The sequence below is a fragment of the Artemia sp. Qi Xiang Cuo genome, chromosome 21 (genome assembly GCF_049724085.1).
Source record: "Artemia sp. Qi Xiang Cuo chromosome 21, ASM4972408v1, whole genome shotgun sequence".
NCBI classification, from domain to species: Eukaryota; Metazoa; Arthropoda; class Branchiopoda; order Anostraca; family Artemiidae; genus Artemia; species Artemia sp. Qi Xiang Cuo.
The window spans coordinates 8,379,988-8,398,636 of NC_142814.1; the positions used below are offsets into that span (position 1 = coordinate 8,379,988).

The 18,649-nt window shown below is 35.5% G+C and overlaps 1 protein-coding gene and 1 pseudogene across 4 annotated transcripts in view; one reads left to right on the top strand and one right to left on the bottom strand.

Moving 5' to 3' along the window:
- Positions 1–1,520: 1,520 nt before the first annotated feature.
- LOC148939208 (uncharacterized) lies at positions 1,521–12,236 on the top strand (annotated as a pseudogene).
- A 1,670-nt stretch (positions 12,237–13,906) lies between these two features.
- The window catches only part of LOC148939209 (doublesex- and mab-3-related transcription factor 1-like), a 65,229-nt gene continuing 60,486 nt past the window's right edge, over positions 13,907–18,649 (bottom strand). For all 4 annotated transcript variants that reach the window (XM_089107274.1, XM_089107273.1, XM_089107275.1 and 1 more), the window contains exons 5-6: positions 16,107–16,245; positions 13,907–14,062 (exon numbers count right to left, since the gene is read on the bottom strand). In XM_089107274.1, coding sequence (XP_088963400.1) covers positions 14,031–14,062; positions 16,107–16,245 — 171 coding nt within the window. In that variant the 3' untranslated portion in view covers positions 13,907–14,030. The remainder of the gene's footprint in view (positions 14,063–16,106; positions 16,246–18,649) is intronic.

An 18,649-nucleotide genomic window follows, 5' to 3' on the forward strand; every position in this document is an offset into this window, starting at 1 on the left:
TATTTCTATTGCAAGAATTAAAGTCGTAAAGAGTGGGGGGTTTAGATGGTTAAACAGAGCATATTTTATAGTCTTCTAACGACTATAAAGATAGCATAGTGGAGTTTGTATTAGAGCGGGAGGGGGAGGGGGGGATTTAGCTGGAAATATAGAGGGAAGGAATTTATCAAAATGGTATTTCTTTTTGCGAGAATTTGGGGTTGTATGACAATGGGGGGGAGGGAGGGGGATATTGTTAGACCCTAATTCGAAAATAACTTGTTTCTCTACTTCCACACAGGTTGTGTAGGTCTTCGCTTAATTATTGCATCATTGTGTTTTAATTTGACGGAAGAATAGTTCCATTGACCGCGTTTGTAAGCCGGAAAGGGTGATAGCTAATTATATGCCTCACATTGGAGTCTTGTGTCAAATCAGAGCGAGCTAATAACAACCGAGCGATGGATGTCTCAGATAAAAGATTACAATTGTGAAAAGTCAAACTTTAACGAAAAGAGAATTATTTCTTTTTGCGAGAATTTGGGATTGTAAAACAATGGTGGGGTGGGGGGGTTAGGTTTCGATGGTAAAAGAATATATTTTATGTTTTCCATTGATTATAATGATGTTTGTATGGTTTGGGGGGGGGGAGGGGGGATTTGGGGTAAAGGAATATATTTACGTTTTAGCTGAATATACTGGAGGATGTCCAAGGAAAATTCGTTTGAAAATAAAAAATGTACTTACATTGCAAATTGAAGTTGTCAAGGCTTCAAGTTCATCAAATTTATCCATTGTTGTTTACACAGCGTCAAAATACTTTCTGATAATTGAATCACATTGCGTGTCCGTTATATACGAAATCTCAAGGGTGAATTGTTATGTAACGGGGAAAATCATATGTAACCAGCCCTCTGATTGGTTGAGAAGGAGGATGTATCCGACTCGCTGATTGGCTGAGAAGGAAACACGTGATCTAACTGTTTCCGGGAAAGTCATAACATTTGGGCGAGAGCAACAACAACAAATACTATTTCTGGACACCATGACATTCGCCTCAAGCATTTACATGACCAAAACAACAACAAATACTATTTCTGGATCATAACATTCGCTGAGAGCGTGCACTTACAACAACAACAAATACTATTTCTGGACACCATGACATTCGCCTCGAGCATGTACATGACCAAAACAACAACAAATACTATTTCTGGACACCATGACATTCGCTGAGAGCATGTACATGACCAAAACAACAACAAATACTATTTCTGGACACCAAGACATTCACGATCGATTACGCAATCAAGTTCTCGGAAATTCACTTCCCCCTCGAGTCCCAGATCAATAACATTGTTCCCGTTAGAATTCAATGCGCATGTGCAACCTTCGCCCCGGAGCTATTACACATAGAAACATCAAATAAATCGATCTTGGAAAAAGAGGTCATTGACCCCATTAACCACGTGTTCTCCCTAGAGAGGCTATGCCCATATATGGGGTGCAAAAAAAGTTGTAGGTGGCAGCAGGGGTGAGCAATGGGAGTAGCACCTCCTCCTCTACTGGCTGGTATATCGGAAAGGTTCTTGATGAAAATCTTATTCGTATAAAATATCTTTGCTACTTGAGCCTAGCCGACTATTCGTATGAGAGTTCAAAATATAATGGTAATGACAAAATTGAAGAAGAATGCATCTATGCCGGACCATTGAACCTTTCTGGAGCTGGTCCCATTACTACCATCATTCCAAATCTGGCACGTCATCAGCCTGTACAAAAGCACACAAGGAACTGCAAATGATCAAAATTTTGCTTTCTCAACTCCCTCTAATATTAATTGAAATTACTTTTTTTCTTAATCATTCCTCTTTATCCACTAAAAATTCAAAAAAAAAGTTTTTTCTCTGATACTACTTGAAATAACATTTCAATCCCACTAGGGGGTAAATTTTACCCCCCCCCCCCCCAAGATTGGTCACTTTATTGCAGTAACTCACGGAAAAAAGAAAACTTGCGAACTTTCTCGATTGTGAAGAATATTACTAGTATAACTGAGAGCAACATCAAATAGATTTTATTGTGTCAGCCACTCCCAAGACAATTTTGGGACCAAATTAAACTAAAAAAAAAAAATTGGATAAGAGGTCGGACTTACTCAAGTTCACCCTATACAACATTGATAGGCCACATAAACTAACCAATTGTAAACCAAGGTGGGCCACAACCAGCATCAATTGTCAAAAATGTACAAGTGCATGAATCGATTAACAAAACCATAACATCAAATGAGCAGTAGCCAGAAATAACGAAACAAAACAAATTCAACAAAACAAATTAAAATTCCGATGTTTAGCCCATATCGATTATACATGTGTTACAGCTAAGAAGCTCAGAGATAGCAATGTTGACTGAAGCAATAGTAGGAAAAGAAAATTTCGGGAAGCAACTTGTTCAAATAGGGAAGGCCCTTTTTTTCAAAATTGTAATATGACTGCGTCCAACAGCAGACAAATTATTTGGCAAGGATGAGGCCAAGCTTATCATTGCTTTCCTTTCCAATGATTATTTTTTTAGGGGGGGAGGGGGTATGGAGGCAATGGAGTTTGACCAATGTTTATGGGTCTGCACCCCCATGAAATCAACGCTAAATTAATTTTCTAATGGATTCCAAATTTTTTGGCGATGACTTGAATATAGCCGGAAGGAGAGTTGTAGATTATTGGATGTTTAACGTGCGGGGGTCGCCACTTTTAAAAGCAAAAATGGTGCAAAGGGCTGCTATGCCACTTACTGGAGGGGGAGACCCCTCGTCGGCCCCAAATTAGTGGGATTTCCGCGGTTACTTCAACGGTTCCGTATATTAACGTGATAGGATAGTCTATGGCCGCATTTAAAGCCAAACTTTACCGATAAGGTTTTCTAACTATCTCTTTAGTTCCGACCTAAGCTGAACAGTTAAAATAGTACATAAAAAAAACCTTACTGTATTCACAACACGTTGTGCAAAAGAACTCAGACATAAAATACATAACACTAAACTCAAAATCACTAAACTTGTATCTTCTCTCTTTTCACCGCTCCCAGCCTGCTAGCCGCGTGCTGCGACAGGGGTTACGAGGGTGGTAAATGAATCTTTCCAGTCAATCCTAGGACTTACTAATTTACTGATCAACCTCCCTAACTGCGCAATTTCTTACCTCGTGGTCTATTAAACACGTACGCAATTAAGAAGACCCAAAATGGCGTCACAAAAATAAAAGGAAAATTAATATTTATTACTCGGGGAAGGAAAATAATTAAGAGGCCAAAAGAAATGAATTTGGGGGGGACATTCTTATCTGAAAAAACTGGGACCAGGGGTTCCAAAACCTCCCTCCTAAGATAAATGGCCCACATCTCCAGTGGATTGGCTGGAAACTCAGACATAAAATACATAACACTAAACTCAAAATCACTAAACTTGTATCTTCTCTCTTTTCACCGCTCGGCCCAGGATTCGTCGCCATCCCCACGTCTCCATTGTAGAAACCACGATGGTCTAGATCGTCTAACATCCGCACTTGGTCTCAAAAATCGAAGTCCCCAAGATTCGTAGGAATTCATTGTGCACAGCACAAATTAAAAACAAAAATTTTGTTGCTCTCACGAATTTACATTTGAGTGGAGCAGAGAATCAGTTTCTGGCACATATGATGGTGCCAGCCATCGTGAACAACTTGGCTGCACTAGCCTCTTAATTTCCATCTGTGGAAACAACCCCACATCTCAATAAAAAAGTAAATTGCCCCTTGGCATAATTTCAAATAGTCTAAGGCCGAAAATACACAGGCCTGTGAAAACAATAAGGGTTCAGGAAAATGAAGTAAAAATCTGAGCGAACCATGAATCGCTTTTTTCTAGTTCCCATCCCCTAAAATAATCGAATGAATAATACTTGCCGATGAGGGATGAAAATAATATTGAACATCTTCCCGCAGGGGATCTTCCCCAAGGGATTCCTCCCCCTCATAAAGGAACAAGCCCTCTTTTGAGTTAATAAAACCATTCTCAGATTTCTTCCCAATTTGTTTCAATCCAACCCACAATTCAGTATCTCCCAATCTTTCCGTAACTCGTTGTTGACAATTCAATTCTATATTATGGGTCTTCTCCTCCCTCCTAAGTTTTTTCGTCTTATTATAATTTCGTAATTTTCCCAGTGGCTCTTGGACCTCTTTGTCCCCCCCTATTATTTATGTCATCAAGCCACAGCCCATCCAACATTTTTTTATTTTTCTCCAATGCAGACTGACTCTCCAAATTTTTGCTCTTTTATACGCTTCTCTTTTCATCTCTACTTTTCTCAATTTTGTCATTCGCACAAAATAATTAATAATCGTTAAATCTGATTTGAACTCCAGTGTCCATTATCTTTGACTGCCTCACTTCATTGTAGCTCCGTTTAATATCTCTTTTCTCTCTCTTAGTTTTCTTTTGTTTTGTAGTAGCATTAAATAAATCGTCATGAAATCTAAATTGGACTTCAGTGTTCATCCTTGACTGCATTTCTTCATTGTATCTCCGTTTAATATCTTTTTTCTCTCTTTTAGTCTTCTTTATTCTAATCGCAGAAACAATTATTTCGTCATCAAATGGGAACTGTACTCCGACATTTGGTTTTTCATATTCTACAAAAATTTCTCGAATTATCCGAGGAAAAGCGCGTACAATAAATTTTGTCTCCTTTTTCTCTGGTACAATCGGTGTTTCATTTTGGCCTATACTTGTTAGCGTCTCATATTCATTAAAAGTGTTTTCAACTTTTCCATTTTCTGGAAATTTTCTCGAAAAATCATTCTCGCGCATCTTTTTTTCAATATTTTGTGGTCTTTTTACTTCCGCATCCCATTTTTGTGCATTATCAGCCTTTTGAACCCGAGTATCAAGTATTTCATTTTTCCGACAGGGTGGTACAGCCTTCCCATTTGTTTTATGGGTCGGTCCACCTCCCCGCCTTGTCAACGAAGTATTATGTTTTCCTGTAAAAGTCTTTAATGTCTGGTAATTTTCTTTTTCTCGCGATCGATTCTTAGACAAATTATTATGGCTATCTGACAGCCTAGAAGTTGGTTGTAATAAAATCTCACTTTCTAGGATTCCCCAGCGGGCTTCGATTAGGCCTATCATGGTTCTTTTAAACTCTTCCTTTTTTCTCTAGCTATTCTTCCTTCCTCCATGAAATTTAATATTCGTTGTGCTATATCTATTCGAGTGCTTTTTCGCGAGCCCCTGCTTGACCTCGATTTAACACTGCTCGTTCTACTCGGACTACTGTGATTCCGTCTGTCATTATTTCTTCTTAATTCATTTTCTGAATCTGTTCATTTTTTATCCGTATTGTCTCTTTCTTTATAGGCTACTTTTTCTCTTTCGTCCTGTTTTCTATTCTTTCTAATTTCATCTTTCTCAGCTTGCATTTTTCCCTTATATTCTTGGTGCTCTCTTTCAAAGGCCTCTATATTTGCCTTTCTTTCAATTTTTCTACTTTTTCTATGGGCTTCACTCACCCTTCTCGGTCTTGAGTTCATCTTATCTCTGTCCGACATTATTTCAAAATTCCATTTGTCATTATTTCTACTCAATTCCTTTTCTGAATTCATCTGTTCCATATCTGTACTATCTCTATCCGGCCAGTTCCCGTCATTTGGCACAGCCTCTGAGGGATGAGTTCGTCTTGTTTTTCACATATAATTTCCTCTTTGTTTATTTCGTACCCTCTCATTTTACCGCGTATACTTCTCTCTGATTATATTATTTCTTATTCAATTACTCAATCCTGGTAAGTTCAGAAATTGTCACGCAAAAATTATGGTACGCAATTACTATTATGAATTATCAGCTCCGTGTAATGAGATTCAACAATTTTTCAAATAACCGGAATGTCTAGACTTCATTAGGTAATAACGACTTCTTTCACAAGAAGCAGTTTTACGCGAGTGAATTATATCCCCGAAAAACGAATTAACAGGGGTTGGACGAGAAAATAATCAGAAAAACCACGCGAATATTCCACTAGTGAATTAGCTGGACTAAACACAAACAGGGGAACTACCCTGTACAACAAATCGCGTATCCTCCCTGGATACTCGTATTCCAAATATAATCTCCTCCTGGGCAGATTGCTCAATAGGACAGGTGCCTCCCACCTTCCTTGTCCAATGTGCGCAAAAACAGACAAATTCTCCTAATTTGCCGTCCTCAATACTCTTATAACCTTCGTCCCTGAAGATTATTTGTTTAATATTCGTTGAAATTTAATATTCGTTGTGCTATATCTATTCGAGTGCTTTTTCGCGAGCCCCTGCTGGACCTCGATTTAACACTGCTCGTTCTACTCAGACTACTTTGATTCTGTTTGTCATTATTTCTTCTTAATTAATTTTCTGAATCTGTTCGTTCTTTATCCGTATTGTCTCTTTCTTTATAGGCTACTCTAGCTCTTTCGTACTGTTTTCTCTTCTTTCTAATTTCATCTTTCTCAGCTTGCATTTTTCCCTTATATTCTTGGTGCTCTCTTTCAAAGGCCTCTATATTTGCCTTTCTTTCTATTTTTCTACTTTTTCTATGGGGTTCACTCGCCTTTCTCGGTCTTGAGTTCATCTTATCTCTATCCGACATTATTTCAAAATTCCATTTGTCATTATTTCTTCTCAATTCCTTTTCTGAATTCATCTGTTCCATATCTGTACTATCTCTACCCCGCAACTCCCCTTCATTTGGCACAGCCTCTGAGGGATGAGTTCGTCTTGTTTTTTCATATATTATTTCTTCTTTGTTTATTTCGTACCCTCTCATTTTACCGCGTACACTTCTCTCTGATTATATTATCTCTTATTCAATTAGTCAATCCTGGTAAGTTCAAAAACTGTCACGCAAAAATTATGGTACACAATTACTATTGTGAATTATCAGCTCTGTTTAATGAGATTCAACAATTTTTCAAATAACCAGAATGTCTAGACTTCATTAGAGAATAACGACTTCTTTCACAACAAGCAGTTTTACGCGAGTGAATTATATCCCCGAAAAACGAATTAACAGGGGTTGGACGAGAAAATAATCAGAAAAACCACGTGAATATTCCACTAGTGAATTAGCTGGACTAAACTCAAACAGGGAAACTATCCTGTACAACAAATCACGTATCCTCCCTGGATACTCGTATTCCAAATATAATCTCCTCCTGGGCAGATTACTCAATAGGACAGGTGCCTCCCACCTTCCTTGTCTAATATGCACACAAACTGACAAATTCTCCTAATTTGCCGTCCTTAATACTCTTATAACCTTCGTCACTGAAGATTATTTCTAAGTCCGCCAACTCTCTCAAATAATAACCCAACTTTCAACGTTTTCTTATCTGTCCTTAAACCCTGTAATACTTTTAAATACGGAGATTCCCCCACTGTAGACTCAACTCATTAATTTCACGCTATTTTTTTTTATATTTGTCTAACAAGGCTATAGCCAATTATAGACCTTCATAATTCTATTAATTAATTGCGTATTTTTGTCTTTTTATATGTTACTGCAATAGGCTACTTTCTAGGCCAAATCAACCCGTCTCTTCGGAAGCGCGGAATTCTTTTGCTATCAGTGCTTTTGATAGGTTCTTTTCTAGCTGCCACCACTGTTCGTGGTGTTTTGCCACCACTTATTGGAGGGGGTGTGGCGCTGGCACCACTTATTGGAGGGTGAGTACCGCTGGCACCACTTATTGGATGTTTAACGTGCGGGGGTCACCACTTTTAAAGGCAAAAATGGTGCAAAGAGTTGCTATGCCACTTACTGGAGGGGAGATCCCTCGTCGGCCCCAAATTAGTGGGATTTCCGCGGTTACTCCAACGGTTCCGTATACTAACATGATCGGATGGTCTATGGCCGCATTTAAAGCCAAACTTTACCGATAAGGTTTTCTAACTATCTCTTTAGTTCGACCTAAGCTGAACAGTTAAGATAGTACATAAAAAAAACTCACTGTATTCACAACACGTTGTACAAAAGAATTGAACTAAAAAAGACTCTTTCTCCCAGCCTGCTAGCCGTGCGCTGCGACAGGGGTTACGAGGGTGGTAAATGAATCTTTCTAGCCAATCCTAGGACTTACCAATTTACTGGTCAATCTCCCTAACTGCGCAATTTCTTACGTCGTGGTCTATTAAACACGTACGCAATTAAGAAGACCCAAAATGGCGTCACAAAAATAAAACGAAAATTAATATTTATTACTCGGGGAAGGAAAATAATTAAGGGGCCAAAAGAAATGAATGTGGGGGGGGGGGAGCATTTATCTGAAAAAACTGGGACCAAGGGTTCCAACATAGATGATAGGTAAAAAACGATAATAGTGCCTGAAAAATATCTTGGAAAGATTATTCAGATTTTTTTGCTAAAAAGTTTGGTCATTTTTTTTATAAAAGTCGTGTAGTCTTGAATTTTTCCCGATATCTTTTCTTTCTCCAGTCCATATCCAATCCACGTTTGATAACTAATATGTCCAAAATCTTGTAAATCAAGAAAATATTTTTCATTTCTCACATCACAGCCCCCCCCCCCCCATCCCCCCTTATCCAATGTAGGTTCAAAATTAAAAAAAAGTGTAATTCCACATTAAAAAACTAAGTGTCTAAAATAAAAATTATGATGTATTTTTTTGTATATTTAATACTTAGCGACTTCCTTACAACAGCCTGGATCGAACCTAGGCCTGACAGTTTCTAACCGCAACTTTATCCACTACACTGTTACAAGGTGTTCGACTTGGGTATTCATATTATTTATGATATATATGTAGCTTGTCTCTTAGAGAAAGTGACGTCATATCCCAGAAAAATTTCTATCCTAGAAATTCCCCATCTAGAGTGATTTTTAACTGAGCAGGAAATATAGATATACCATTAAATCAACTTCGTAATTTACCTTCAAATTATCCTTACCTTCACATGAAAAAAAACCTTACCTTCACATGTTTAGTTTCTGTTTGTTTTCATCGTGGCTGAAATCACCCCCGCCCTCTGTGGAAAGTTCCTCCCCTTGAAAATACTTCCCGTGAAAAATTCCCACATGTAAATTCCTCCTGCGGATAATTCCTGCTGAAAATTTCCCTGAAACATTGTTTCCAAACGTGAAGTTGAGCTTCCAAAGAGAAAATAAGACATAAAAAAGAATTCGGTAAATAAATCCCCCCCTCAATGCGAAATATGATTAGTTCTTTCTTATGAAATCTAACAAAAATAAAGAAAACATGAGTGTGGTATATGATCCTCCCTTCCTGTGTAAAATTTCCCCAAAAAATCACCTCCCCAAAGAAAATTCTGCCCGTGAAAAATCTCCCCCCCCCCCAATAAGAAATCCTTGTTACAAGTTCGGTAATTCGGTATTAAGAATTCGGTATATGAATCCTCACCTCAACGCAAATAACGCAAAATATGATTAGTAAGAAATCCTTTTTACTAGTTACAACACTATTTTCTAGTTACAATACATTTAAAGACGGACGAATTCCATACCTTACAGGAGGGAAAATCTATATTAAATAATCATATATACGATCTCTTTAAACGAGCAATAATTGTGTATGTATGTATTTATTTCTCGAAAATGGCAGCATATTTTTACGGTAAAATTTGCACCATGGGATTTTCTGGTCTAAAAAAACAATCCATATAGGTAAAAAGTTAAGAAAAATCCTTCAGAGCCTTAATTTTCAAAAAAAAATATCTCGTAAGAGACATCATATTTATATACATCAGTATTGCAATGACGTCATGTGCTAACATTAAATTCTGCACTCATGTCGCATCATTGAATGACGTCATACATAAACAGGAAGCGTTTGCAAAGTACATCCTCTACCTTGGAAATACCAAAAATAACCTTAATGAAATTGAATTACAAAAAGACATAATTTCCCGTGGCAATTGAATCAAGTATGTGTTTGGAGAAAGTTTGTCTAAACAAAGTTTATATTTAATTAAAGATTGAATTATTTCAGCTTCAATCAATAAAAAAGTTAGTAAAATAAAAGCAAAAATTTTCGATAGCCTCCCATAAGAATACAAATCATATAAAAAATCGGATTCTGTAAAAGATGACAAAAAGGGAAGAATTGAATTTACTGAATCGGAACCTTTTACCCCCCCCCCCCCCCTGTATTTTAATAAATCGGAACCTTTGGCTTACGACAAAAATTAGTAGATCTTGGTTAGTGTAGGTTTAAGGTTTACTTTTTCTTTAAGGAATTTTTCTTTATATATTTTATACCCCTACAAACTAGAAATAATTTTTTTTTACCCTAGTTGAGCTAGTGAAATTAGCGGGATGCCTGCTAGAAATAAAAATAGTTTTAGAGTACTTTCAATAGGAAAACAATAATTTACCCCCTTCCTAGGTTTTGGCAAATTGAGAAAAAAAAATATCACGAATTGACGACATCGTGCCCTACTTTTTGCATGCTTATCTGAACGGAAAGGACCGTGGGAGTGTAGGCAAGTCACTCTATAGCATCCATATAAAACGATTAATTGGAAAAATCTCCTTGAAAATTATGACCATCAAATCATTCTTTATACTTGGAGGTCCCCCCCCCCCACACGAGAAATACTCCAAGGGATGCGTTATTTCATGGATGATTGTTATCATTCTCGATGTGTTGTTATGATAATCAAAGAATCGAACGTAAACAGTGAGATGCCTAAAGGGAAAGGGGACTGGCATCTTTCCTCTGGTTTAAGAGAGCCCTTTATTAAATAGGTCGTAGTGAAACTGTAAGTGAAGAGTGACTCCTATCAATACAAATTAAAAATCCAAAACACAAAATTTTTATCACAAAACACGCATTAACAGAATCTACTTGTCTAGAATTAATAAATTCTTAATTTATTCATAAAAATTATAAGAAGAATAAATTTCGCATAGTTCATAAAAAGAGGCTCAGGTCCCCCCCCCCCCCTTAAATAAATCCTGCGAAAGTGCCTGAGCCGATTTCTCCACCTAAAACCCTTCCAAAAGATCCTAAATCAAAAATGTAACAAAAAAAAAAGTTAAAACACCTTCCTTGAAATTCTGATTATAAAGCCCTCCTGGCCCATCCCACCAGCTCCTCCTCAACAAACCAGTTCGTTTTTTTTTTTTTTTTTTGAAAAAATAATCAGGCAAGTCAATCAGTCTCGATGCAAAAATTTAACAAAATCTAAAGAATGGCGGGAAAATTAGCAAAAGATGTTCATGGTCAGGAGGGGTAAATGCGAACGACCTAACTGTTTTATCAAAGATGGTGCACTAATGATCGAAGCAAAAGAAAATTTGGCACTTAATCCCCCAGAATCCTCACAGGTCATCCCCATTGAAGTTGACAACCTGGAAAGAGACGCTAAAACTCGATCTATAGCAACTCCAAACATATCTAAGGAAGATAATATGATACAAATAAACGTGGAAGCGAATAGCCGAAAAGAGGTGAAAGAAGAATCTAAAACTGAAGCAAATTTTTCAAAAGTTCATACAGGGTGAGTTGCAAATGCAAGAAGACTCTTTGACAATGTTGCAGAGAAGGAAAAATAAGTGAATATAAATAAGATAGATGCCAACATTTCTGAGCATAAACTAAAAGTAAGCAGAGAAAGTGACTTTCAGTTCGTTGAGAAAAAGCAAAGTCTTCAATCAGATGGTTCTCAAAAAATAAAAGTGGAACATGCTCACGATGGAGGAGCGGTAGTTAAGGGAAAGCCTTCGATCGAGACGGTCACTCCAACTAAACAAGACAAACACACGTTGGGAGCAACGGATGAATGCCATGAAAATGTTTCATGGGGTCTCAAAAAAACTCCAAAATGAATTTGCCCAAAACTTCCACTGGCCAAATATGTTTGAAGATTGAAGAATCCTACGATCAAATATTAATGATATCAATAAAACCATGACTGTCAAGAAAATAATGTTGCAGCGAATGAGTTCAAAGTCTCCCTCGACGTTGCCGGCTGCCCAGTAGATAACTTGTCCGTTCGTGTCTCTGATGACAAGAAGCTTATTGTTGGAGCTCAATGGAGTGATGGATTTACAGTTAGATTAGCAAAACGAGAATGGGTTCTTCCTTGTACTGTTCATGATGATGACGTGGAATGCACAATGTCAACAGATGGCATCCTTGTAATTAAGGTTGATTTACATCAACCAGCTGTCAATAGTGACAAAAAATTCCAATAATGCAGCAATAAAAAATGTCAAGGCTGACAGGAATTTTGTTCTGTTAACTTTCAATTTTAAAAATATTATAGATTAAAAAATTCGGCTTACCTTTTATAAACTCTGGGTTATTAAAACCGTGTTTATTCAAACTAAGTTGAGTTTCCTAGATAACTTGGCCGTTCGTGTCTCTGTTGACAAGGAGTTTGTTGTTGAAGCTCAATAGAGAGATGGATTTCCGTCAGGGAAAAGGCATGATGGCTTTGAGAGTTACGTGTGCGAGAATAGGTTTGAAAATTACTGTTACGAAGACTAAGTTGCTTGAGGTAGAAATAAATGAAGGCGAAGCGGTGATGCGGTAACGAGAAAATCACCGAAGTGTATCACTTCACTGATCTGAGTGGCATTATTAGTAAGGATGGGGGATGTAATTGAGAAGTAAAAATCAGAAAAGCCAAGACGCAACGTTATTTTTCAGCATAAAAAATTCGGATATACAGGAACATTAATTTTTGAACTAAAATTATACTGCTAGAAATAAACGAAATGACAGTTTCGGTATAATTTTGAAACTCAAAGGCTTCTAAAAGTTGAAAAATATGCTAGATGTTTTCCAGTGGAGTTGTCCAAGGACGGGAATAGGTAGTCATTTGAATGACTGTATAATTTACCTTATTTTTTTAAATGATAAAAAATCAATATGCGGACTGATGTTATTAAAAAAAATGAAAAATTCGGTTCGATCCTATTTTCTGAGGCTATAAAGCTCAATATTGAAAGGCTGTGTTTTACAGAGGAAGAAATTGTACTTTTGGACAGTCTATAATTAAACATTATAATCATAAAGCCTTAATTAAACATTCATAAGGAGGGATTCTTCGAAAGCTGGGCTATTCTAAATAAAAGTAACTGGGGGACACAGAAAGAAGAGGTCATATTGCCTCAAAGCTATATATTTCATGCTCAATTGTAAATCAAGAAATTTACCAGACAAGTCGTCCACAATTTTGTTTTACTCCCTCAAAATAAAAAGATAAGGAGGAATTTAGTGAAGACAGTGAATACAGCCTAAGCGAATATTTCAGCTATATATTAAACAGCCGTCTTCAGCAAAATATAATATGAAACAAAGAAAAAAAAATCTAACCCACTCAAAAACACATTGATAGAAAAAATTTCAAACTAAACCACCAAATTAAAATAAAAAAAAACAGAATCTATTTTAATTTGTTAATTTTTTTCATTCTATCCCGCTCCCAATAAAGATCCTGGTCATTTATCTTTAGTAAATTGTTCCTCTGCTTTTACTTAGGCACTATTTTTTCCTGATGTTCCGCTACACAATTTACTATGGGAGACTGGTAAGCAGGCACATAGGCCGGAACACATTTAAGGTGGGTACATATATATATGAAAAAAACGCATTATATGACATACATAAAAGGTTAAAGAAAAACTGTACAACGCTCAATATTTCATTGGAGGAGGGGGAGGGGAAACTGGCCTGAAGGCCCTCTTCTATGTGTACGTCAAGGATGTATCCAGGATTTTCTTCGGGGGGAGGGAGAGGGGGAGATAAAGGAATTTTTTCGGGGGGGGGGGGTTCAAACCACCAAATTCCCCCCTCGGGATACGGCCTTGTTGTTCATGCCTGACAGTAGGTAAAAAAGAGGAAAATTTGCCAACTATATTTTCTTTATAGCACCGATTGAAGACACATATGGGAAAGGATCATAAAATTTATTAAATTTAGAACTCAAATATCGAAAGCATACAAAACAAAATACTACAAATTATAATTGCATCACGTTACAGAATATTTACAGCTACAAAGCAAGATCTTCGATCATCTTCTCAGCTGAAAAAAAAATCATTTAGATATGCTCAAAGTCATAGTGAAAACAATAGCACGAAAGCTTGAGAAACCAACGGTAATTTCAGAAGCAAAAATTCACCAATTTCCTAATATATAATGACGGTAAGAAGGATTAATTGTGCGAAATCAATTAACTGGAAACGACCTAGATTGTGAAAATGGTCATCTTAGTTTTAGTATTATTAATTATGTGTTTAAGAAATCGCACAATGTCATATTGCTCTGGAAAATATGAACCGTTATGGCTTTGAATATATGTTAAAAAGCCTCCTTCCCAAAGAGGGAGGCTTTGAATATATTTGATTCGAGGAGGAGCGTGCGTAGCTGTGTAAATCCCTTATGTTTATACAAATCCCTTTCTTTCAGAAGACCTCAGGGATTTGGGGTTTGACAATCAGTTCTTAAGTGGAAGTAACTGTCTATGTTATTCCTTGTTTTTCTCACAGAAGAACCAATCACGGTCCAGAAGAACCAATTGCACTTCCTTGTCTATTACGATTTCTCACTTAGTGTAAATTAACCCGGTTTTAAAAATGCAGGGTTACTTGTCTCCAAAAATAAGAAACAATGGGATTGGTTTGCAAAAAATATATTATTAAAATAAGCAACGGATTGAAACAGACTTTTTAAAACGGAAGAACAGGACAGTAGCCTGAAGAAAACAGCCTCACTTTTTTCTTTTGGTTTAATTTTCGAACTGAACAGTATTGCGTGGTATCTTTCATCATTTTTTTCTATTTATTTCTCTCTCTTTTTCGCTCTCTGTTCAGTCCATTTTATCACTTATTATTCTATCATTTAAATTCATAATTCTGACACATTTCTTAATGTAGCAATTTGAGTTTTTACATTCATACTTTATTCCTTGTCTTAATTGTTTTTAAATGAAGATAATTATACACCGTACCTAGCCGTAACCTGAACAGGAAAATATCTCTCTTTCTCTCTTTGGTTTAACTCCTTTAAAACGATTTGCTATCTGTTTATTCAATTTTCACCCTGACAAATATATCCCTTGAAAATTTTAAAATAACCCTAGATTGCAACTAAAATTAACGCAAATAGTGACAAAAAACCATTGTGCCATTGTTTTTTTATTGCTTCATATAAAGCTACAACTATGTGACTTAAAACTAACTAAAGCAATTTCTAATCCCTTGTAGCTAAAGTTTCTATCTCATTCTTCTAAATTCATTTGTTCATGTTATTTCCAATAGTAAATGCCATATTTTGTAACAGCAAAACTTCTTATGAGCAATTAGAGATTGCTATCACTCTAATGAGTAATCAGAGGTTCTAATTGCTGTAATCATAAGATATATATCATTCTTCTAAATATATTTTCTGATGTTATTTCCTTTTATTTAAGGAGTAATGCAAAGGAGTGCATTACTCCTGTATATGCACAATCACGCTCTCCTGAGGAATCAAGAGGATCTTAAAATTTATTATACTTACGTTATTTTATTTTTATTCTCAAAAATAGCTCTTATATTTTGAAGTTATTTTTTAATGGCCAGAGGCTTACTTATTGAATGGTAATCAGACCATCTCATTACTTTAGACATATTTCTCGCTTCATTTTTTTTTATATATAATAAGTCCTAAATCTGCGTATTCATAACTGCCACATCGTGCGCGATCAGAAGTTCTCCCGAGAACCACGACGTTCTGAATGCTCATTTGGAATCAGAAAATCACTCTGCTTTCTCAGAATTTATTAGATGGTGCTATTTTGCTTTTTGTTTTTAACAATAGTGCTTTTTTTCTACATTCTGAGCAATCAGAAGCTTCATATCAACACAACGATTCATACTTTATATTAACAGATCTCGCATGCAAAACTTCAAGCCAAGACCACACCTACGTCTCCTTCAAAACAATCGATAGCAATAGCATTGCTTTAATATACGGTAGCAAATGCCCTGCCTGTACGTGAGTATCCAGTTTACTGAATATTTGAATTTTGAAACTTGATCCTCTGATCAGACGAAGTATAAAAATACTGAAAACTCCAAACACTTACCATATCCAAGTGCCTTCAATATGCGATCTCTATTCCAGTCGCAGTTCTTACCAACCAGAACAAGAAGAGGCAATGCCGCATCTGTGATATTTAAAAATTCTTTGAAATAAAGAACTAAATCCCGCTCATGTCTGTAGTCCTAGAAAAAAGTTTTCATGATTACTAAGTGCAATTCAGTGTTCAATACCGATGGAATCCCTTTGGTTGGTGCACCCCCCTCAGTATACAGTAGTATACATCATGAGTAAGTGCTTGAGTCAACTGAAACGTCAGTTTGATGCCGTATGAGCCATCAATCACTCTGGAGGATCTCAATCGTTTTTATTATAATTCATTATTATATAATTTTAAAAGAGACTAAAAATGTCTTACTGTTGTTCATCCTTTCTTTAGTATGCTTGTATATTTTTACCAGTTGTTTATAATATTTAATTAATTAATTTATCAGTGAAAACGTTTTTTTTGCGTTTACAGTATCAAAAATACAACAAAATTATCAGCCAGCTATCAAGCAATGTACGCCTAGTCAGAGTTGAATGACAGGGCAACAAAGGAACTATTTTCTTTTAGACTTTCGTTATATCTGATCTGTTTCTTATAATCCGGATTGTTTTTTCTTTTCTTTTCTCTTCTAGTAGCCGTCCTAGCCAAGTGGTTAGCGTGCTAGACTTGAGACCCTTCGTCCGGGAAGGCAGGGGTTCGAGTCTTGGAGTCGAAGGTTATTTTGTTTGAACGGGAGTTCAGCTGATAGAAGAGCTTTAGCTAAAGTCTTTTTCTTGTATGGTATATCAGACAAATACGTTAAAGTGATTAGTGCTATGTACGAGAGTAACATTACTAACATTGGGTGCTTCAGGTTCGAGTCTTGGAGTCGAAGGCTATTTTGTTTGAACGGGAGTTCAGCTGCAATTTCAGAGAAACTGCCTACGGATTGTTTGTGGTACCCGACTGACTAACCGTATCTCAAACAGTAGGCTGTAAGAAAATTATGGTTCAATCCCCTTTTCGAGGACTATATTAAAAGAAAGGTTGAGGTGCCTAGGACACGTTCTGCAGATGAAGGATGACATTTGAAGGAAGTGAAACCTGAGGGGAGTGAAGAGGGAACCTAAGTAATTTCTATATTAACAATGAAAGGAAAAATATTGAGGAACGGGGATAATATTTCGAATGGGACGGTGTAAAAAAAAAGGGACAACATTTTCTTCACTAGTAATGTTTAGAGTTCGAATATTTCGGCTTCACGTCCGGAAACCTTTACCAATGGGAAAAAATTAGATAATAAAACAAACTAAACTAAATTAGACAGAATATAAAGACTTACATCTTAATTTTGTCCAATATGAAAATTTTCATCTTTGTACATTATTATTATGTCAGTTTTTTTATCGTTTGTTTGCTGCTTTTTTTCTTTTCTTTATATGTTTTGTTTAATTTGGTTCAGATTTTTTTTCGTTGGTGGGGGCTTCCGGATATGAAGCTGAAGTATCAAGACTTTTATTGTTATTAGTGAAGGGAGATTTTTCTTTTCCGCTGTCTTATTCGAAGTATCGTCGAAGTATCGTAAAAAAAATTGTCTTTTGGGTTTTAAGCCTTCTATATGTTTATTCTAGTTTTAAATGTGAAGTTGTGTTTATTGGCTAATATGTTAAGATTGCTCCTTATCTGTTGACAACCATGGAAAGTTCAAAAGAGGAGCATTCTGTTCGTCCATTTGTTAGATGTTTGCCGAGAGAAGCAAAACCACCTCCTTTGGACTACCGACTTTGATCGTAATTTGTTTATTATCATCCCTGTTGATCTAGGTTAGAACTGCTATTTCATTTTCTTGTTTTAGGTCTTGTCCCATAAAGATTGTATTTGTTTGCTCGGTTAGATTACTTTCCTAGTTCTGACTTCTTTTCCGGAGGGTACTTTAAAATAATTTTTTTTGTGAAATTGCTTGCTTTTATAATAAAGATAAACTTGAAACTGCAAAAAGCCTTCATTAACGATTAAAAAAAGAAATTAATGTGGAAAACATCTATATATATATATATTAATGAGAAAATATCAAATTTGAATGACCGGGATCAGATCTAAAATAACCATCATCATTGTTTCTATTTGACTGCCCATGTTTCTGTTAAAAAAAAGAAGAAAAAAAAAGAACAGAACAGAAATATGATATATATATATATATATATATATATATATATATATATATATATATATATATATATATATATATATATATATATATATATATATATATATATATATATATATATATATATATATATATATATATATATATATATATATATATATATATATAATATATATATATATATATATATATATATATATATATATATATATATATATATATATATATATATATATATATATATATATATATATATATATATATATATATATATATATATATATATATATATATATATATATATATATATATATATATATATATATATATATATATATATATATATATATATATATATATAAAATGGACAAGAATATGCTTTTCTCGAGAATCG